Here is a 24,910-nt window from a genome sequence, read left to right on the forward strand (position 1 = left end):
AACGAGGAGATTATTGTGAGTCTGTATGTGAAATCCTAAGGATTTCTGATCGTATCCCTAATATAAATTAATAAGAAAAATAGTATGCAATGTAGCAGCACGTGAAGGTCTACATACATGACAAACAAGTACTTGAAGATGCCATCAGAAACGTGTTTGCACTAACTAACGTCGACACAGTTGATTTAGTTATTGATATGTTTCGGTAAGGAAGATTTCTTATTGACACAATCGCAGTTAGGTAAACTGTGGCGAGAACATATTTATATGATCACGTGCGACAGAGATTAGATTTTAAATTATGCACACTCCTGCATTAACGTCGATCAACTTAGAGAAATAGTATCTAACTCACAAAAACCCACAGGTAGTAAAAATCAAAGGCCTTAAAAATTTTGCAGTAAAAAAAAACCTATTATTTTTTAGAAAATCACTGTTTTCCCTCACCCCCACCCCCCATTGTGGGGGCTGGGGTAAATACCCACCCACCCCACATTGCGGGTGAAGAAATTTATCGTTGTTGCTCGATTTGTTGGGTAAATGCTCCTACAAATTAATGAAATCGTCGTTATCGTTGTTATTTATGGACAGGTACCCCCAGCGGAGTGAGGATAAACAGTCAATGTTGGTGATTTTGTTATTTTTACTATAATATTTTTTTACTGCAGAATTTTTTTCTCATAAAAACAAGAAGAATATATGATTTTCCTAACCCTGCAGGGGTAAATATTCCTACAAATTAAGGAAATCATCCTTGTTGCTTGATGTATTGGGCAAAATACCCCTCCGTGTGAGGGAAAACATATGATATCCTTAATTTGTAGGGGTATTTGCTATGATGAGCGGTTATCATTTCAATAGGTTCCTCACGAGCCTGTGTGGTCTCCATGAGGTCTTTTCCGAGACTTTGCCTCTGTTGAGGCCTTTCTTATGGCCTTCTCAGTACCCTCATGATCGTTTTTTTTTTGGCTAACATTCTTTCTGAATGTTTTGTTTTGTGGGAACCCAAGGTGATTTAGAGCTTCATACATCCACGCTTCTGTTTATTTGGAGAGCGGGGTCACAAACATATCTCCCTAGGCGTTTCGCCTAGGCGAATTTTTCTAAGTGAAACCGAAACGAAATATTAGAATATATTCAGAAGGTTGTCTGTGTATTGCATTCATGTAAATACGCCCCCAGGTCAAATCCCAGGGGTGAAAAACACACCCCTTCACTATTTGACGTGAAGGGAGAGATATGTACATGAACGGCTTTCTGCTGCCGTTCCCTAATTATAAATCCTATTAATTGGTACCGTCGACAATATGCCTGTCACGAGACTCGAACCGCTGCCCGTTGACTCTACCGGAATGAGAATCAGACATATTAACACTGCACCACGGTCCTAATCTACATGTTTCAGAAATTATTATATTGTTAACTATCACTAACAGTTAACATTTAGTTGAATTCTGAACACGAGTTAACATTAGACCAGTAGAATTCAGCAGTACAAAAATAAACGCCCACCTGTACCTTTTTGATAAAATCCTTGACAAAGTCCCTAATGAAATCCTTGATGAAATCAAGGGGAAGTAATGGATATATTTTACTTCCGTGTCAATCTTCCAGTTGTGGACAGGGGATTATTCACGTTGGTGGCTCATTGTGTATACAACAGAGAAATTCACCAATGCGTCACGTTTTAGAAATTATCATGCGGTTATTTTTGTTTGTAAAAAAATAATAGTTTTACTTAATAAGTCGGATTTGATTTCTGGTGTGTTGTGCAATCTTCTAAAAGTCAAGTGGAGGTAACTAAATCGCATGACGTATCCTCAGCGAAGTTATTTCCCTTAAATAGCACTAAAAGGTATAAATGAGTACAAACGGCATTACTCACCGATCTAACGATATCGAAAGGCGATATTATGTCCATGCATTTTTGAGAAGACGGATTTGTATATATTTTCTGCAACTTTTCGTACTGAGTGTGCGCAAATATCAAAATGCTTTGCAGCAGCATACATTGATTGAAAAATTCTCTCTACGCCGGTCTCTAAATTTGTGGATACAACCGCCTTGGCGGTCTCATAATAATAGCCAGAATTGCCGAATTTACCATTCTCGCTCTGCGTGACAGCTCTCAGATTGGATAAATTATTATCCGTTTTTGTACCGTTGATATGATCAATTACAAGACCATCCTTGATCAATCCATTGTGACATTCAAATATGAAACGATGACAGAAATACATCTTGTCCCCAGCCTTAAATATTAGATAACCGGCACAATTAACATTACCATCTGGTTTTCGACTTACAATGTCTAACGACTCCGCTGAGATCTGCTTCATAATTCGTAATAGTAGGATGTGGGACAAATTTTTGGTTCATTTATATATACTGTCATTTGTTTAAATCATAATTTGTCTGATAACTTAGTTATGTAGTCGCGTTCACATCTTAGCGCGTCGTTGTTATTTTTTATTTTAATATCGCTTAAGTTCACGATATCTTTTTCCACCACAACTCGCACACAGCAGTGTTTTACTCCTGACTCCAGCACCACATCGTAAACACGGTATTGGTCCTAAACTCCCCTTTCGAACATTTTGTGAGTGTTCCCCGCAGAATTCTTTCCTGTAGGATTTGTTACAAGGAGTCGATGCCCCTACTTTAAACCACTTGCACTGATTCATTACATATAATATATTTTTTATTTAAATAGTTGTCTGAAATATAGTATGGAGGGGTTTGAGACATTATCCAATATAAAGCCCTGGAAAACTTTTAGATTCGATCTTGACAAACTAAACCCCGAGTTGTGGAGACCATCTCTGACAGATCTGATTGATAGTATCAGAGATGCCAAAATATAATTTTGTGATGATGGGCATCTCACGCATGGTCGACATTTAAAATTATACACAACACCGAAGGTGTTGACGACGTCAAGGATGCTACAATGAGCGATGCGCGAGCGAAAACAATTATCGATTACCTCCCCCTTGATAATCGAAAATATTTTCTCAGAGTAAAATTTATCGTGCTAGCAGAAACATATAATTGGATTGTCCGTGATAAACGCGACCCTGTCCTTTCTAAAGGAGAATCTGTCATACTGAGTAAAAATTCCAAACCAGGAGCGCTGACTGGGATTGATAAACCATATTACGCTCAAAAGTATCCTGTAACAGCAGTCATATAAAAAACAATGCTGATAAACAAGCCCCAATGAGATTTTCATCACTGAATTGTGTGGCCGAACGAGTAACAGAACATTTTGCAAACGCGATGCGTGGAAACGGTCTAACAGTGTTATGACGTGAAAAAATAAACAAATGGGCTGAACGGGTCAAGGATACCGAAGTTGCAATAAATGATGTTACCGAGTTAGAATAAACACTAAGATTCCCAATAACCGTAAAAATAGTAACAGGGGAAGTATTGTACGAATCGAAATATAATCGGAACGGAGCTCCAATAAATATCATTGATCATAACGCTCACGCTTGGACCAGCGCAGTTACAATATTTCCACGAGATCAGACTGTAAGATTTTACCCCCCAGAGAACTCTGGGACAAACATGTTCGATGCTTTTAATGAGATAGGTAGAAACGATCCTGTGTCAGTGTGGTTATTTAAAAGTTCAGATGATGAAAAATGTGATTAAGTTGTATGCGTTAACGGTGAAATATACCGTAAAGAATCTCTTCATGAAACAATGAGAAAACTTGCGCAGAGATACTCAAAAGATACTGACCGATTACTAACTAATTGTTTCACTGTTCCATCAGTTGCAGCCCATGCCGCCAGAAAAAAAATTTCGTGGAAGCCAACCCGAAGTGAGTTTCTCGAAGATGTACAATTAAGTTGCTGTGAGTACGGACACGGCGGATTGTGGAATACCAAGTATGATCATAAGGAAATGATATCAGTTATATGACTGTCTGTTATCCAGGAAGTTTTCTAGGGATGGGAGAGTGTTCTGAATACTTTAAAAGATTTGGACACCCCACGAACTCGATGACACGAGTAGCCATTAATGAGCCATTACCCGATTTTGACCTGACAGGATTCGCTCATGAAATGTCATTCGAAATGGCTAAGGGTCTTCATGCTATTTGTTATGTTTGGTTTCGTCGGCATTTTAGTAAAAAACGTGTTGTTATGATATATGCTTGACTATAAAATACTGATAACGTTGACGGTCAGTGAGGCAATTATATCATATCGGGCACAGACTGAAGTTTGGTTACCAACACCTGAACTGGTTGATTGCGAAGGTGATGATTACAATACACTAATCGCCAACCTCGAATTGAAAGGAAACGCGAAGGATCTCGGTCGAAGAATAATTGGCAAGTTTACTCAAGGCTGTGCATATGATCATAAACGACATTATGCACGATTAATTATGGACGATACTGAATACGATTTTATAATTGCTGATACAACTGCGAGAGGTACATTTCTAAGTGAAGAAAACTCTTTATTTATCCGACGTAAACAAAACTGGGTACAATTGTAAGTTACACTGATGGCGAATCACCTCAGCATACGCATTTAAGATCTTCGATGTTAGCTTATGTTTCTATAAATTTGCTATCGATGATAAATAGATTCCCTGACACTGCAGTTAGAGTTGTAACAGATTCGTTTTACATCAACAAGAAATATCTAAATTTGGTAACTCGTTTTACAATTGATGATGATGATGCATCATGGGGTTCTTGAAGAATAAAGAAAGAAATGGTATATAATTATTATGAGATGTTGGGATCAAAAGCAGTCATTATAAATCAGAATTATCAGAAAAGTCAAGTGCGCCATCTGTGTATGATCTAATATCCAGACACAAGACTGTTTATCTCAATGGGCCGGGAGGTCTGGTAAGACGACTCGGGCGATCGAATTTTTTCGGAATTGAGATATAATTGTGCTAACACCTACACACAGACTTGCAAGAGAGATGAAACAACGAGGGGTTAACTCCTGCTTTTATCACAGCTTTTTCAGATACAAGGGCGACGCATGGACTCCTGATCGAATAGGAGACAAATATATTCCAAGGATTATAATTTGGGATGAAATATGTACGGTACCGTTGGATAACGTAGAGATCTTTCTTAATTGGTTATTAACAAAAAATACAGCTGTGATAATATGTAGCGATCACGGTCAACCACCGCCCTTTGTTGGACCATTTTCACACTTGTGGTTAAAGAATTTTATTGATTATTGCGAGGAGATAACCGATGACTATAGAGCGCTTGATGCAGAATTAAACGAATTTTAAAAAATTAATCAAACTACAACCGAATAAACTTAAATGTGAAATTATGCGTAAAATAATTTCAGAGATCTCAATGAGCGACTTTCTGCAAACGTGGAAACCAAACGACTTGATAGTGGCAAGTAGAAAGATAGTCAGAGACACACTTCAACAGCGATTGTTTCAGTTACAACGAGAAAAGTTTCCAACGTTGCCAGTGCCGTTGTGTTATAGACCAGCTGATACACGATGACAAAATATTGACGTTGACGTACCAGGACAGACCGAAATACAGAATCTCGTATTAAATTATATTGCCGCAGTTGATGTCAGTGTCGTTGAAGATGCACTGAGCGCTGATAAATCCCCGTGGACGCTAGGATACGCAATGACGATACATTCATCTCAAGGATTAAATATCTCTCATACAGCTGTTTGGATCGTTGATGATCGAGTGGTCAAACTTAGTTTACTAGAGTCAGAAAAATATCTCAACTGCGAAGGATTATTTTGGATGAGTCAGTGATCGATAACAACGATAAATGTCAAGTCGATATAATAAGAAAAAAATTGGCTGGTTACAAACATCGAGAATTTGACCTTGATGTTGAATTTATCATGACGTTGAAGCAACAGCAGAATAATCAGTGTGCAAGCTGTAATTGTATAATGTTATGGCAGTATTCGGATAAACATCCAAAACAATTTACCGTGGATAGAAAAGATAACAGTCTTGGTCACACACGTGAAAATGTGATGCTGACCTGTCTTGAGTGTAATCGACGTCGAGGTGCTAGTTAAGTGATCGAGGTGGTAATTGTGTATCCTCGGGAATTACTTGTAATTGTTCACGTGTAAACCCACGTTGAGAAGCAGTTGAATCTAATCTGTAGATTGCAGGTCTACCCGTGGATCTTGTTATGTCAGATATATTGTGCGTGGTAACACTCCAGACAGGATCAGTCGCTCTTTTTTACCACCTTCAAGTTCACCTGGCTCATATAAATATCTTACGGTCACATTTCCCAACACCGGTTGTTTTGAAAAATCACGTCGTTGTAAGGGTATATGTTTTTTTGTGATTGCACTAATAGGTTTCATGTTGGTTGTTCGAGTTATTTCATTATTTAATGCAGCTATCACACTTGGTAATCTCGCAACCCACTCGCGAGATCTCTTGTCTTGAATAAATTCCTTCGCGTATTGATATCCAAATAACCGCTCAGCAAGAGTTCAGTTAAATCGCTCAACAATTACCTGATCACGATGAATTGCAGTATGTCCTCGTCTGATGGTGACGTTATGTTGCTTCATCAACGTTGATACTTGACCCTGAAATTCTTTGCCAGGATCAACCTGTAACAGCTGTGGCCATCGTAGACCATCTCATTGATAAATTCGTTTAAACGCAGAAGCAACTTCAGCAGCTGTCTTTGTCAACAACAGTTCTGCATCTTTATATCTACTTGCAACGTCAACAACAGTTAACGCGTACTTGTATGTTTTACGACGCAAAGTATCATGTGGTAGAAATAATATATCAGCCTGAAGAACTTCATTAGGAACACTGACATCAAAATGTGTAAAGTTGATTTGTTTGGGCGGTGATAGATAAATGTGCTATAGTGCTTGTTTGGATAACCATTTTGTGGCAGTAACATGTGTAACTTTTGCTACTTCAGAGAGTTTACTAACTGCTGCGTTACCTTTCCAGTGTCCTCTTGGGGAATAATAAATCGACTCCATTATTTCAATAATCGGTTGATTAATTACCAGTTCCCAATACCACCTTACCCTTCATCGCGGATCTAACCAACCAATTAGCTAATGACTTCTTGAAAGACTTATTCTTAATGAATTAATTTCACATCCGCGATATGCCTGTCTTGTAGATTTTTACTTTTATAAAATACAGCATGAGCCTGACACGCGTTATCAATAGCATTTATCGGATATTCGCCTGGTTTCGGTTGATCTTGATCATCAAGTCTGATATCAAGTCGGGTTCCAGGGCCACAGTAATTATATCCTGGGAGGTTTTTTCACCTGGGTATTTAGCCCGCGTAGTTCCCGGTAACTTTGTTAATTTTGCTGCAATATCACCTCCTCGCTTTTTTAAAAATATTATTTGACTTTGGCTTATCACCTAACTTGGGGATAAATTTAAATTTCTTTGTACCACACCGCGTGCACTTACCCGTAACCGCTGATTTGTTATTGCTTGTTGTAATAGTTGTTAGTGTATCTGTCGGGGTACGCACTCTGCATTTCACACAACATAAATCCATAATATTTTATATAGTTCTATAACATGGAAATCATTGACTTTTCTGCAACAAGAAAACGAGAGCCAGTCAACCATCATACTGCGCTATCAACGATACTATGATGTAATAAAAGATTTTAATGAAAGCGCAAAATCGTTAAATGAAAACGACGATGATGTTGTTGAATTTATCACTGATACCAATGATGCGCCATCTGTAGAAGATCTTGATGGATCTATTAACAATTTAGTTGTGTACGATGACGTAATGCTTGATAATCAATCAAATCCAACTAGAATATTTTCCAGAGGTAGGCATAAAAACACTGATGTGATTTATGTAACCCAGCGGTATACACAAATACAAAAGTGATCAGGGATGACTGCAATATTCTTCCTGTGTTTAACAGAGTCGATACACAGACACTGAGAAATATTCATCATACTTGGTGCAGCTTTGATATGGATATAAATAAATTTAAAAATTTCTTCTCACGAGCGCAAGCTACTCCACGTGGATTTATAACAATAAATTTACACGAACCTCGAACACGATATTGAGTCGGTCTTGATAAGAAAAAATTAATTCATAGCAGCAAGGAGGGCGCGACAACAGCGTCGGTTCATTTCTTGTAATCCAAACACCATTGATGAGTTTTCAAGCAGTAACCACGTTTGGACTAACTTCAAGGGGCTCTTCAAAGTTAAGTTGATGTTACTTCTGGTTGAAAACCCCCTCCTGTGGAGGTCTTATTTCGGTATTTGGAACCTTCAAAAATTTGTAGGGTTCGCCCACCCTGCTGCTAATGCTATTGCCATTTGCTGACAGAGTTTACTCCAGAGATTTAATGCAAAATAATATCCAAATTCAACAAAAGTATCAATGTGATCCTTCTTCAAACTTCATTGCTTCCAACGAGATTTGTTCTGTTCAATGACTTCTATCAACAACACATACAAAGAATTATATGCGTTATTTAATCTCTTTTAAAATTTTTAGAAAAGAGAAATATTGAAATAAAACTTCCATTTTTGATGGATCATAGAAATCAAAGGTAGAATAAAGCAGTGTTTAGTGTGAGTGTTAGTGTATATTGTATGTTAGTTGCAAAACGTGGACACGAGTGAACAAACAACCACATATTTCAGACACACCATGTAAACTAGGACTTTTTCACAATCCAAAAATAAAATATTGTATATAATTTTGTTTAAAACATTTTTAATAAGCACTAAAATATTCAATGATTTCTTTTCTAATCGAATAATATGATATAATTTATTGTTGAACACTGAAAAATTAGATGACGTCGAAATGTTTCAATGGCGAAAATCCGGACCCCGAAAGACTTCTGCCGATGTCGTGATCAATATTTAGACCTGGCCACAAGTCCGTTCCCGGAATATAATGGGTGACAGCTATGTTACACCGAATTGTTCCCTATGGCGATATTGCTTTGTTTCTTTTTGTTCTTTTTCTAGGAACATGCGGTATATACAAATGTTCCAGGTTTCTCATGCTGATAATTATATTTAGGATAGCTGATGCAAAACAAACCGAACAACATGCACACAGTATAAACATTTCCATTTGTATCAAATAGGAAGCAACGTTCAGGTTTCCAATTTTAACAGTTTAACACGTTTATATGCCGTCTTTGTCCTGTCGTTGCGCGTATTAGCCATCTCTGCCATGATTTGCGCGTCTTTGATCGTGATTAATGATAAGCTGCGTATTATATTTATGAAGAGTTAAAATTAAGGTTGTGCACATTGCCTCTTCATTGCTGAGATAGGAGAAACAAATGGTCTGGCGCTAACGTTCTGCTCTAACAAAAAAATAACTATTTGGATATACAAATATCTTTTAGATGATAATACATTAATTATACAATTATACGCAATATTGTCACATTCTATGTACTTTCAACATTGATTCACATAATTTCCTTAAATTATCCACGACAAACGTAGAAGTAGCGTTTTAACACACGTGATACAAAGGTGGTCTTCATGACAGCGATAATTATTAATATACTTTCCATACCTTAACGTATTAAAGATATCGATTAGTACTTTACCAAAACATAGTTATTTTATCATTTCATATATTATATCATTTATCAAAGCAATACGTAAGGACCGGTTAGCTTGATATTAGACCCTTGGTCCACACTATGTCATTCATCAACTAAAGCTTCTTGCCACATTAGAGGCGATATTTCTTATCTGATTTTGATCAAACTTGAAATATGAATTGGTATCATCTGATCTTGACGATTAAATCTTTCACCTGATCAGCTCATCTTGTAATCACTCTAAAGATTTTATTCCTTGACTTATCCAGTTTTGATCAGGATTAGATTAACATCATAGACGCTGTAGGTAATGAGAGAGATTAATACATATTAATGAGGTGATCTTTACGTTGGTTCGTTGAACTTATTGCCAGTCTGGAGGAGATACGTTTGGTTTAAGTTTGGTTAAATTTGGACGCCATCTTGCATTTGATTGGCTGAACATGTCACCTATCCGAATGCCATAGATCAAGACGAAGTTTGATCAGATGTGAAATAAATAGCAATGTATCAACAGCCTCTTCGGTCAGCTCTCCTGCGAAGTGATACTTCATATGACTGCTGAGTACTTCAAATGATATCATATCTATAATCCGATTTTTATCGCCTATAAACAGATGCTTGCTTCAGTGCGCTGTACGTTTGACTGACTCATAATCACGAGATGTTCTTCCCTGTGATTGGCTGGACTTGTTGAAACTTTGAAAATTGTTTAGAATGTGAGTTATGCTAAATTAATGAGGTAAGATTTCCTTCGGCTGTTTGATCATGTCACCACTGTGAAGACTATAACCCGATACAGTTTTGAATAAACTTGGTATAAGGACGTTTATAAATGTAGTCCCATGTGTTCGAAACTAACTGAGGGTCAGATATATTACTGAGTTTTCTTGAGGTTATATTGCGTCTTATTAGCTCTGTTTCCTGACATTCTGGGGTCCAGGTTTCTGTTCCGTATCCTAGTAAGAACTGGGTACATGTCTGCAGACATCGCAGCGATATGACTGCAAAATTGTTAAAGCTAAGTTAAAAATCGAAATCACACACACTCATTTGTTATTCAAATGCTCTTTAGTGTATTCTTGTGGGATTGAATTGTTACACACGGCTTTCGTATATGGACAAATAGTGTCATACATATATAAGGAGGAGAAAAGCAATGCAATGCAGTCTTCATTTGATTTGCTTAAAATGTGAAGGAAAAGTTAGAATTTAATTTGTTTATTTCAGGCAAGGGAATGCAGTGTCAGGAGACTCAGTGGATGACAAATTAAAGAAAACAAAACATTGCAACACAGTCCAGAGCATACGGAAGAAATTCGTAGCATTCTATACAGCACCCATCATCAAATTCATGCATAGTGTCGTAAGTCTTCCATATTCAGTGTATAAAACATTGTGGTTTCGTGCGTTTAATGTCAATTTTCAGCACATGAATGGCATATGATGAAAGCCAGGAACTAGTAGAGACAGAACTCGTAAAAATAAACGTGAAGAACCACCGATCTACCGAAAGTAGATTTTCTCATATATCCACATTGGTCAAGTCCGAATCTCAAATCCATGCAGTACTTAAATTGTGCTTCTTGCAGCGTATGTTTAGTATGTTTCAAAATAAATGTATTGCTTAGCAGATAAACGTGTAAAAGCCATTAAGTAAAAAGTTAAAATGGTACTTTCAGTTTGTTTGAAAGGACATATTCCATTTCAAATTGACATCCACAAGAAGTTACGTATTTTCGAGGTCAAACATTTCCAAGGCATCGTATATAGAAGTATTTAGATAGCATGGCAGTTTACTATTAAGATACCTTATTATTGAATTTATACTTATTGGTATCATGGCAATTTACACTAAGTACTTTTTGAAGCAATTCATTATAACCTTTGATCGGTAATGTATTTCGCCCGCAGGCCATCTGCTTTAATATCGTATGTTTGCCATCTGAAGCTAATTTTGCAGAGAATATATAATGTGCTGTTGTTTGTTGTTTTCGGATTAAAGTTATTTCTCAGCGCAAGATCGTCTATACATGACGGCTAGTCTAATTGGTGACGATAAAACCTGGGGACACCCCGGTAATAACCATCAAAACCAACATTGGACGAACCTGAGACTCGAACCCTCACGGACAGAGGTGAGATGGCAATGATCGGTATAGGAGAGCAATTTAGACCAATCTGCCACCGCGCGACCCATACTGTTAAGTCAATAAAATCAAGTTTATATAAATCAGCACTGGGACAGCCACTTGCATATTTGAGATAGAGACACATTTAGTGTATGCTCAGTTGATACAATTGTTACTGGGACAATTCAAAGGACAAAACATTCCTGTCTGTTTTAATTCGCTGCATTGAGATCTTGTTTCATGTCAGTTGTTCTAAGAAGCAACGATTCTTAAACACAGTGTTATTATAACTCTCAATTATGCTTTCGTTTGTTAATGACTTATTAGATTTTCTCTTGTCTTTAGGACGACTTTATTTTCTCATTTATTATAAAATTAATTGTTACAACTATATGGTCTTAAACTAAGGAACAGTATAGAGCGAAAACGAACAAGTTTTGTAAAATTAAGCAAACAAATTATTTCTCTAAAATATGAAGTAAAAAATAAAAATAACTTACATTATGGTAAATGTAATTATACAAGGTCCTAAACGTTATATCACATGTCCAAAAGTATCGAGTATTCCAAACTAGTTCCAGTGTTGTTCCAAATCAAGTTCAATTTAGTGCGCTGATGTGCCAATAGTCTTGATGCATCACAATGCTATAATTGAAAATGTCGTCAAATGAATTCACAGTAATTCCAAAACAGCGACTAAATTTTAAAGTCTGAGCACTTTGTAATTCCAATGAATAATTAACATAAATAAATTAAATTAACACAACTGAATTGAACACAACCTTTTAACTCTTTAGGGCTGACATTTGAGCTAGAAATAGTTCAATTTCAGTATGTCATCCCCTATGTACAAATCTATGACATAAGACAGAAACAGATGAAAGTCGCATATTAAGTCCAGATCAATCAAATTTTGTCATCTAGGCCAGGTAGTTTAGCAGCTAGCGAATCAATAATTAAGTCACCTGGTCTTTCTGGGTGTGGGTGACGTGGAATCAGGTATCCTAAACTCATTCCGTCAAAGTGTCAATAGTATTTCCTCTTATAGTTTCTAAGGTGGAAAAGGCGCAAAAACATGGTCGCTTCTAACTGTGTAATGAATTTTCTAAAATGACCTTATCTTAAAGTGCAACCACACAACCATAAACAAAGTTAGTATTTAATAGAGTATTTACTAAACGACCCTTAGAATCAATGTTCACACTAATTAGCACGCATAATATATATATATATATATATATATATATATATATATATATATATATATATATATATATATATATATATATATATATATATATATATATATATATATATATATATATATATATATATATATATATATATATATATATATAAAATAACATGGCATTTAAAGTGTTGGCATAGAGCAAATTGATATGCCAACTCTACTGGTATATCGAAATGTGATCCGCACATGGTACAATAATACGAATATATAAACGTTCTTTCACTTGCAGGCCTACAGATCAATGATGAATTTCTACTCATACATTAATCATAAATGACATATGGAAATAACGATAAAAAGTATTAATAGTCCCTATTTTCTAAATAAAATTAAAATGGTACGAAATCCCATCGGAATCCTTTTCTTTCCATTCCCCTCTCCCGTATCGTGCGTAAAGGACACACTAAGCAAAATTCTGGAGTGAGAGAGAAAAACATTGCGCTAGACGAAAACATTAAAACTGAACTTGTACGAAACAACTCATAGCAATCTCGTTCGTCGTAAAGGTATGTTTACGATTTCCTTGGGATCTATCTACAGTGTTCATTATATCAATGATATATAGTTGCAATAGCCAGTCGAAGCTAGGCCTATATGTGAAATTTGTCAGTTACAAGGCACACAATCTGTATCGTATTTAACGCTTTATAGTTGTTGTTAATAAAATAATTAAATATAAAAATGTCTATATTGTCGCCGACCCCCCCCCCCCATACGTTAAAAATAACATGGCATTTAAAGTGATGGCATAGAGCAAATTGATATACCAACTCTATTGGTATATCGAAATGTGATCCGCCCATGGTGCAATAATACGAATATGTAAACATTCTTTCAACTGCAGGCCTATAGATCAATGATGAATTTCTGGGTTATCGTAGCTAAATACGGGCGAAAATCCATGAAAATACGAGCGTTTGGGAATTTCGCTTGTGTCATACGACGATGTCTCTGGACCTATGGGTGATATTAAAGTTAGTCAAAACGTCCAAAGGGGGAGAGAGAGAGAGAGAAAGACAGAGACAGAGAGAGAGAGAGAGAGAGAATAGCATAGTTATTAGAACAAAATAATGACTTAGATGAACTTTCAATATATTAAAATATTTATATTACCTCTTGTTGGTTCGTCATTTTGCTTAGTTTCGAGTCCACGCTAATTTCAATACACCAATATGTGACAGGTCACATTTAGTGTATAAGATAACCGTGTTAGCAGTACACTACTTTATTCATAAAAAACATATTTCATGTTTAAATCATGAGTGTGTCTTATATTGATTTAATAAACGTGAAGAAAAATAGAAACTGAAAAAGAAATCAATCAACTTATCAATTTGCATAAGTGATTGTGAACAACACGAAAAATCGTAGAAGTACAATTTGTAGTGGACACACTCGCAAGGATGTGAGAAGTTCATTCACTCAGTCAATACACAGTTGCCCAGAGCATAACTCCATCCAAAGTGCAAATATGTGTATTTGTATGTGATATAAATAAAATATATGTATAGTATGTACACTGTATCAATGATATTCCACTCGTTGTATAAATCTTTCATTAAAAGGAAACTCGGCAAGCCCCGTCTCCTTTTAATGAAACATTTATACATCTCGTGGTATATCATTGATAGAGAGTACATACTATATATATATATATAACATTATTAGGTAAAAACTTAAAAAAACTCAGCCGCTGTGTCATCCCTTAGGCGTATTGTCCAAGATGCAGTTGGCACTAAACTCATATTATAAATATCATTTGTCTATGTTACCTTTATAATTGTAACACGTAACAAGAATCTTGACCAGGCTGTTGCATAATTATTTAAAATAGTATAAATCTTTGTGAGCAAGGTATTGTAATTGGGCCTGGAGCTGACAATCTAACCTAAATAGCTTGTGCAAGCAAACAAGTGTTAATGTAGATCATTTTCTCCAGCATGATTATATGTTTTACTTGTTATACTAAATAATGTTCATTTGATATACATTGTGTTTGCTAGGTTATTTAAAGATAAAACTAGTCACCTCTTTATAGTGCGATTGGTCATGACAATGTATATTAAATATCAGATAATACAAAATAAATTAGTTCTATTTCTGATTAAGTCACTTTAACTAGCATTTTGGTTCTCTACTGAAAAAAATGAGTTTCACTAAATTAGATATCTTGTTATATACCGGTACCTGTAAAGAAAATATATTTCTGTCTTAGTCAGTGTTACAGTAAGAACATTTAAAGCTTTGAAATTAACCGGTAGTTTAGGTTCATCGTCTGAACTATCAAAGCTTTGCTACACTGAAATTTTTTAAAGTGGGAAATGATGAAAATTCAGGGAATCGAGATTTAACTTTCTGCTCATATTAATCAGGGTACTTGTAATAGGAATGAATGCAAATAAATAATGCTGTGAATTTAAAATGGCAATACTTGATTTGTAATCCATGATTTCAATTTTGCTTAAATGCATAGTTTTTGCAGTAACATGTGAATTTATTCAAAGGTAGCAATAATTTTTTCCCCAAGCCAAATCAGTTACATTTGGTACCTTCGTAGACTTTTTCAAACCATGAACAACAGGATAGTGTTGCGCCCCTTGCCATTGAGCAATGGTTCTAATAAAGAGATCCACCTTCCTCTTTATGCATGCAATGGCTGCAAAGACTGCTATTTAAAATATATAAAATAAAATGCATTTAAAATATGAAACAAACGTTTACTAATATTTTTTACAGTCAAGGTATGTAATTTTATAATGAAATATGTAATATTAATTGGAAAAATGCTGTTGGTACTTTTGTTGTTTTGTTTTTAAGTGTATGTAGTGGACAAACATCGTGATCTTGGAAAGTTCGAGAATGGTCAGATAACAAATTTGATTCTGATTAACTATCTTCTTGAAGCACTGGACATTAATTTAGTTATGTTTCTTTTTAATATTCACAATCATTTAAAGCCTTAACATTTCTTTTTATTCATTTATTTATATATCCATCTATCTTTCTCACCTCCATTTGTGGATAACTGCGGAAACGTTCCGAAATTAAAAGTGCTCCACATCTTAGAGTAATGCCACCAATAGCTGCCTTTTCAAAACTTCTTGTAATTTTATTTTATACACAAGCAATAAAATAAGGTGTATTATGTTATTATGTTCTTTTGATCATTTTGTTGTTTCTCGGCCGGTTTACTGGTTCGTTTTTGCACAGTGACTAGAGTTCTCCTGCATCTGTTGAGACGTTGTAAATAGCATGTATTTTGCAAGAGAGAAGATAATAAAATTCAAACTCAATATGACAATAGTCAAGGTCACGGGGAATAAAAAAAGAAAAAGGTTTATGCAAATACCTTAACATGTGTTCTAGAATTTTTACCAAATTTTCTAAATATGTATCATATGAGATAAGACATATCAAAGGTCACTCTTGTTTTACGATGAAAGCTGCTCGATTTAGGATGAAGTTCATTATCACCTAATTTGGCCAAATGTTGTGGATGGAATCAATGAAGGTCCAACGTGGTGCCAAAAAGGAATGAATGATTTATTCAAAATTATTTAAGTTCCAAGAAAATTGATTATACTTGGTAGATTGCTAGTGTTTCGAGACAACTATTGTTTTGGGGTTTGTAAACGTCATGGTAAGAGGCACTACAAGAAATATCTTTCAAATAGAAATTTGATGTCATGTGCTACAAACCGTAACAAATCTGTATGGACAGTTGAAATATAAAAGGCACCTACTAATGTTTGAGATCATAGGTATAGCTTGAAGGAGAAACATTGTTTTGGGAGTTTAAAAGTCGTTCACTGTCTGAGAATCAAGTACATGAATGTAAACTATTGCTTTGTACAAGTCCAATTAATTATCATAAAACTATGACAAAGTAAATGTGATAATTCGGTTGATTGCATACCACACGCAATATCGCCGTTGAGGCCACAAGAATGGAGATGTATATCTTCGTCTTGTGTCTTCATCTGGAGTATGCCATATGAGTCAGTAAATATATAAATGAATATTTGCTCAAAATGATATGTTTCATATTATGACGATACCCCAAAACATTAAGGTTAAGTACGTTGCAATGGAAAATAGAATTCTCTGACTTATATCCTTATCATTAGAATATTCTTTTAACCCCTTCAGCTATATGAAGAAAATTTTAGCTAATTATGCATTACGTATTAATGGTGTTTCGCATGCCATATATACCATACCATCTATAGATACCATGATAAAACCCTTTGCTTATCGTTGTACCAGCCCCTTTCTCAAGGTCATAACGAAAGAAATATAGATATGTAGCTTGCATTCTTTTCCGAGATGTAATTTTGGAACTACCGATTACAATTTTGTAAAACTTTGGCCAATTTTATGGCGAGACAAGAACATATTGTTGTCCAAAGTAATTTAGTACTCCAAACCAAATTCACACTCTCAAATGTACTAGTCTGCCAACAGTTTTGATGTATCACAATGAAATTATCCTCATCTCCTTTGAATGAAACCAAAATAGTCACAAAATAATATTTTGGCCCAATGATCACTTTGTAATTCCAATGAATAATCCAAACAAATGTCTCCTCACAAATTGTATCTAAATATATCATTAAGCACATATGCAGTCTGATATTAATAAACGAATATCTCAAATTAAGAATCCGAATTAGGAATGAATCAATTGCTCAGTTCTCTCCCTCTATGCATCTCCGAGAGTCAATTACCACTATATGTCGTAATATAACCGCGTCTGACAACCCTTACTATTCATTCACCCCACGTGACAACCGTTACTATTCAATCAAACATTTCATAATACCTACTCGCGTGATCTGAGTCACAGTACTTTCCCCAGGGCTTTAACTAGCTAGCCATAAATAACTCCAAATTCGTAAACAGGTTACTTGTTAGAAACTTGACAAAATTATTCATAGATTCTATGCATTCTACGTGCAGAAAGAGAAACATAAAACAGGTTCATTCATGTATCAAAGGTTTCACAAAATGCAGATATACATAACAATAGGTACTTGTATAAATATACATACCCATAGCCAGTCTTCCTGCCTATGAGAAGCTTGATGTTACTTGAAATTATATAGACTAAGAACTTGTTCAAGGCAAGATAAAACCGATGTTAAGATATTAAAAAGCTGATCGTTTCTCAATGAAAATGTGATTATTATCTCAGATATGTTGTATAGTAATTATAACCGCAGATGTTTTATTTAGTGAACAAAATATGACAAGAAGAAGGACACCAACTTTGAAAGGAAACTAACCCATATGCATTAGCTCTTGGACTTCCAACAGCAGCAGGAAAAACACCTCTTCAAAGCAGACATAATAAGACAAGACTTATCTCATTTCAGATATCCTTTATAGCTTTTCTCAGTCTGTACAGCCACATTCTGATCAGCAAAATGGAGCCACAAATTTCAGTACCAGAAACTATTCTTATTTTATGGGTATTTTCCTTCCTCCTTGAAGAGACTATACAGGTTTGTGCAATCTGTCTCATTCATATGGTATGTAATATTTTGGATTTAGTTTGCACTGAATGCAGCAATATCTGTATGAAAGATAAGTACTTTGTAAATGGGATAGCCAAGATGAAACATTGATATATATTTGACACATATTTGACACATATCTATGCACAAGTACACATTATTTGCCTTGTAAGCAATATTCGCTCATCCACTGATTTCACAGATCTAGTTCTATCAATTTACATACTCACATTTAATGAAGGAGCAAATTGTCAAAATTGGTTACATCAAGCACAAAGCAAATACATGTATATATGATATAATTACATCCAAAAGAAACAGGTAGTACTGCTGGTACTTTTTTCAAACTCTCTAAAATATTTTATTTATCGAAGCAAATATGAAAAAGAATGAAAAACTCGTGTTCCTGCAGCCACTGCTCAAACTGTTGTTTGCTGTTGTTGTCTTGCAAGAAAAATATGTAACTCTGTATACAAATACACACGTTTTTTTTTTCTACAAGTGCGTTGTTCAAGAATTCATAGTTAATTTTTGGCAAACTTTTCAATGCATCTGTCCATATCTCAGCGCACACAACCATTCTTCAAAATTATATATATGTATGTATATATATATATATATATATATATATATATATATATATATATATATATATATATATATATATATATATATATATATATATATATATATATATATATATATATATACATATACATATATATATATATATATATATATATATATATATATATATATATATATATATATATATATATACATATATATATATATACATATATATATACATATATATATATATATATATATATATATATATATATATATATATATATATATATATATATATATATATATATATACATATATATATATATACATATATATATACATATATATATATATACATATATATATATATACATATATATATATATATATATATATATATATATATATATATATATATATATATATATATATATATATATATATATATATATATATATATATATATATATATATATATATATACATATATATATGTATGTATATATATATATATATATATATATATATATATATATATATATATATATATATATATATATATATATATATATATATATATATATATATATATATATATAACTGGTTATACATGTAGGAGAGCTAAAGAAACAAAAACAATTGATTATATTCCTTTTGAAGACATTGTACAGCTTCTCTTTATGAGAAGTAATGTTTCACGTTTCTCATGTAGCGAACCAATGATATTGGATCAGTGAAAAATAATTTCATTGTGAACTTTACAAAGAAAGTAATTAAAAATATATATGTATATATATATATATATATATATATATATATATATATATATATATATATATATATATATATATATATATATATATATAGCCAATTTATCAAATTGTGTAATTGAACGGCATAACACATGATGGCGCTGTTCTGAGTACGGTCAATGTGAGCAGAAAGCCAATGGATAGATGTAAACTGCAAAAGTACTGTCCGTAATGCGTTCGTGATACTATTAAGAACACGGCTATTTGTTATTGGCTATATAATGAAGAGGACATGGGAATGCGGGGCTTTCCAAAAACACACACTACGGCGACTCGGCCTAGTCTGGGCCAGTATAAAACCTGTCGTTATAAATTTGATACAATACCAGTTGACTTACTGTTGCTCCCCAACGTAATTTAGTTACTCATGAAAATATACTTGTGGCCATATATGTTTGCACCGCTGAAATGCCACTTGTTTATCTCTTAAAGCTAAATAACTTAAATGCTAGCACGCTCAATGCAAAAACAAAGGAAATATGCTCAATACTCGTACTCCCAAAGAGAAGTGGTTTAAATGGAGACCATAAATTAAAACAATAACATTTTTCTTGTAACAACAGTACAACTGTTTAGCGAAAATATATATATATATATATATATATATATATATATATATATATATATATATATATATATATATATATATATATATATATATATATATATATATATTTCGGGCTTTGCATTTTAAAATTGGGGCCAAGCTGAAGACTCAGATAAACAAAATCAATTTTGTTCGATAGTAGTAAACAATTTCTAAAAGGTTCAGTTTTAGAAATAGTACGTCTTGTTATAGTTTGCTTGCAAATTTAAAGTCAAGTGTTCAAAACTGTTCTCATAAAATTGCATATCCTTCAATGTATCGACTTGACTATGTTTGCATGTAATATATGTCCAGTTTAATCTTCTTTGAGGCATTATGACACCTATATAGCTAATGCATACATTTATGTATCTCATTTCATTTTAACTTGATCTATATACTTACTCTCTGCAAGCAGGTTTCAAAAAGACGGGCGACCTGGTTGAAAAAGTTTCTATCTCACCTTGAAGATGGCTGGAATATTCTCGACATGGTCACAATTTTACTGTTTACGCTTGGAATTATTTTGAGATCAACCCCTTACCCCATTGCATTAGAAGCTGCTAGAGTCGTCTTGGGAATAAATCTTGTGCTTTATTTTCTGAGAATTCTTCATATTTTTCATGCACAAAGACAAATCGGACCAAAGCTGGTGATGATCACGAATATGGTAGGTGATTTTGTGATTCAAGATTTTCCCAAATAATCTCGTATTTTATCACCCAGCATATTTTTTTACCTCATGTAGTGCATGAGATATGGCAACGAGTGTAACAATGTGCCTGCATGTCGTTTGTTTATCTTTCTGCATATCCATCTGCAAACATGTTGTGTCATTAGTGTACATTTATATATATATATATATATATATATATATATATATATATATATATATATATATATATATATATATATATATATATATATATATATATATATATATATTCTTGGCATCCGTCCGTCTACGAGAGACGATGGCATAGCTCCAAAGTACGCTTTTGCTTATCCTTCTTTCTAGCTCTCTTTTCAGCTTGCTTTATTCTTCTCTTTTCCTCTGCGTTTTGAACCCCCTGCCTGACAGCTAGACGCCAGCTGGAACGGTTGTTTGCACAGCTCTCCCAGTCGTTGACATTGATGTTTGCTGTCTTCATATCCTTCTTGCAAACATCTTTGTAGCGCAGATGTGGTCGTCCAGTTGGTCGTGCACCTTCTGCTAACTCCCCATATAACAGGTCCTTGGGAATGCGACCTGGGTCCATTCTCTTGACATGGCCGAGCCAGCGAAGGCGCCTCTCGCTGAGTATGGAGAACATGCTGTTCATGTTGGCGCGTTCTAGAACCTCTGTGATGGGTACTTTGTCCTGCCACTGGATGTGCAGAATGCGCCGCAGACATCTCAGGTGGAAGCTGTTGAGTTTCCTCTCGTGTCTTGCATAGGTGGTCCATGTTTCGCTGCTGTAGAGAAGTGAGCTGAGCACGCACGCTTGGTAGACACGCAGTTTGGTCTTCTCTGTGAGGTTGGGGTTGTTCCAGACCCTCTGGTTAAGTCTGGCCATCACTGCTGCTGCCTTGGCAATCCTGCCGCCCACCTCAGAATCAATGGAGAGTGAGCTGGAGATGTTAGACCCGAGGTATGTGAAGTTCGCGACAACTTACAAATTGTACCCATCGATGGAGACAGAGGGAGGAGAGTCTATGTCCTGTGCCATGACATTTGTTTTCTTCAAACTGATGGTCAGTCCAAATTCCTTACATGCATGGGAGAGGCAGCATACCAGCTGCTGAAGTCCATCTTCCGTGTGTGATGTCAAGGCTGCATCGTCGCCAAAGAGCAATTCACGGATGAGTACCTCTGTGACTTTAGTCTTAGCACGGAGACGGGCGATGTTGAACAGCTTGCCGTCAGCCCTGGTATGGATGTACACTCCCTCGCTGCAGTCCTTGAATGCGTACTGGAGAAGCATGGAGAAGAAGATGGCAAAGAGCGTCGGTGCAAGGACACAGCCTTGTTTGACTCCGCTAATGACTGGGAATGTTTCAGATGTTGCGCCATTGAAGCACACTGTGCTGTGCATGTTCTCGTGGAACGACATAATGACAGCAAGCAGATGGGGGGGGGCAGCCGATCTTCTGCAGGAGTCTGAAGAGTCCACTCCGACTAACCATGTCAAACGCCTTCGTCAGGTCTATGAAGGCAATGTAGAGGGGCATCCGCTGCTCGCGACACTTCTCCTGCAGCTGACGTAGTGAGAAGATCATGTCTACAGTTGACCTGCCGGCTCGAAATCCACACTGGGATTCTGGGTAGACGCGGGAGGCTAGGATCTGCAAGCGTGCCAAGGCAACATAGGCGATGGCCTTTCCGACGATGCTGAGGAGGGAAATGCCCCGATAGTTGTTGCAGTCGCTACGGTCTCCTTTGTTTTTGTACAAAGTGACGATGTTGGCGTCACGCATGTCCTGTGGGATGTATCCCTGTTCCCAGCAAAGGCAGAGGAGTGTGTGTAAGGGCAGGAGCAGTGCTAGTTTTCCGCTCTTGAGGACTTCAGGCGAAATGCCGTCGCTTCCAGGAGCCTTCCCACAGGCAAGGCAATCGATGGCTTTTCCGAGCTCTTCCAGAGTGAGCTGTGTGTCTAACTCCTCCATGACAGGCAGGTCTGGAATGGCGTCCAGGGCAGTTCCAGTGACATTGTTTTGGGTTGCATATAGCTCGAGATAGTGCTCAACCCATCGCTGCAGTTGTTTCCCCTGGTCTGTGATGACTTCGCCAGTCTTGGACTTGAGGGGGGCGGTCTTGTAGCTGGGGGGGGGGGGGCTGTCGCCTTTTTGATACCCTCATACATTCCTCTTGTATCCCCGGTGTCAGCAGCTGTCTGTATACTGTTGCAAAGGTTCAGCCAGTAGGTGTTGGCGCAGCGGCGGGCGGTCTTCTGGGCGTTATTCCTTGCAATCCTGAGGGCTTGTAGTGTTCTGGGGCTAGGTGCAGCCTTGTATGCCAGGAGGGCTTTCCTCTTTGCCTCAGTCACGGGCTCCATCTCCTCCCAGTTTGCCTCATACCAGTCGACATTCTTTCGCTCCCTCTTCCCGTAAGCTGTGATGGCTGAATTGTACACAGAGTCACGGATATGGGACCACTTGGAATCAATGGTGTCATCAGGTGTCACTTTGGTGAGGGCTTCCTTCAGTTTGCTGATGAACTGCTGTGTTTTCTCTGGGTTGCTTGCACAGCAGGTGTTGATACGTGGGTGACCCTTCTTCTTGGCGTGGTGCAGATTCTTGGGTAATATTCGCACCTTGCTGCCCCCGAGGGAATGGTCCGTGTCACAATCGGCACTGTGGTAGCTGCGGGTAAGGAGGACACTGGCCAGTTCTGCACGCCTGGTGATGACGAGGTCTAGCTGGTGCCAGTGGCGTGAACGTGGGTGTCTCCACGACACCTGGTGGATCTCCTTGCATTTGAAGAAAGTGTTTGTCACACATAGGCTGTGGGAGTAGCACATCTCCAGCAGTCGCTGACCATTCTCGTTGATCTTGCCCCTTCCGTAAAAGCCGAGACAGGTGGACCAGGCCTCATGGTCAGCTCCCACTCTAGCATTGAAGTCTCCTAGTAAGTAAAGGCTTTCATTGTTGGGGATACTGGATATTGCCTGATCCAGAGCCTCATAAAACTTGCATTTCTCCTCGTAGGTGGAGTAGAGGGTTGGGGCGTACACACTGAAGATGTTGACCGGGCCTAAGGATGTTGACAGCCGGAGGGCAAGGATTCTCTCAGTACCTGATGATGGAGGTTCAATGAAGGCGATTAGCGTGTTCTTGACGGCAAAGCCTACACCATGCTGCCTAGGTTCATCCAAGGGCTTCCCCTGCCAAAAGAATGTGTAATTGGCTTCCCTGATGGTGCCGCTGTCAGCCAGTCGGGTCTCCTGGAGGCAGGCAATGTCGATGTTCAGTCGGGAGAGTTCTCTGTCAATGACGGCAGTCTTCCGTGCATCGTCGATCTGCTGTAGGTCAGCGGTCAATCCAGGACACATGGTCCTGATGTTCCAGGTTGCAAAACGAAGAGTTGGAGTCTTTTTATTTCTTCTTTTAGTCTTTCCTGGTGCAGAGTTTTGTGGCCCACTTATCGAGATGGTTCTCTAAGCTCCACGCACCCAGTGAAGCAGGCAGGCCATGGCGGGCAGCACCTTACTGACTGGGGGCTGCCCAGCTTGAGGAGGGCGGTAGCTGTCCAGTGAGACCTGATGATCTCTCCCACCGTCAGAAGTAACCCCTGGCGCCAAGCTCTACGCCAATCGAGCTTTGACTTAGAACCGGTAAACTGCTACTTCTCGTGTTGTGCCGACGCCGTACGACGACGCTGGAGTGTCCTCTCCAGTGGAGCTATGAAGCCTGGGCAGGGTGGTATGGAGAATCAGCTGTTGCCCATGCAGCAG

The 24,910-nt window shown here is 36.7% G+C and overlaps 1 protein-coding gene across 1 annotated transcript in view; it reads left to right on the forward strand.

Annotated features, from left to right (window-relative positions):
* The window catches only part of LOC149791556 (transient receptor potential cation channel subfamily M member 2-like), a 154,349-nt gene that overhangs the window by 88,541 nt on the left and 40,898 nt on the right, over positions 1–24,910 (forward strand). The window contains exon 16 of the mRNA XM_089969447.1: positions 20,896–21,147. Coding sequence (XP_089825573.1) covers positions 20,896–21,147 — 252 coding nt within the window. The remainder of the gene's footprint in view (positions 1–20,895; positions 21,148–24,910) is intronic.

Source organism: Sinohyriopsis cumingii, chromosome 9 (genome assembly GCF_028554795.1).
Source record: "Sinohyriopsis cumingii isolate HCF-2022 chromosome 9, ASM2855479v2, whole genome shotgun sequence".
Lineage (NCBI taxonomy): Eukaryota > Metazoa > Mollusca > Bivalvia > Unionida > Unionidae > Sinohyriopsis > Sinohyriopsis cumingii.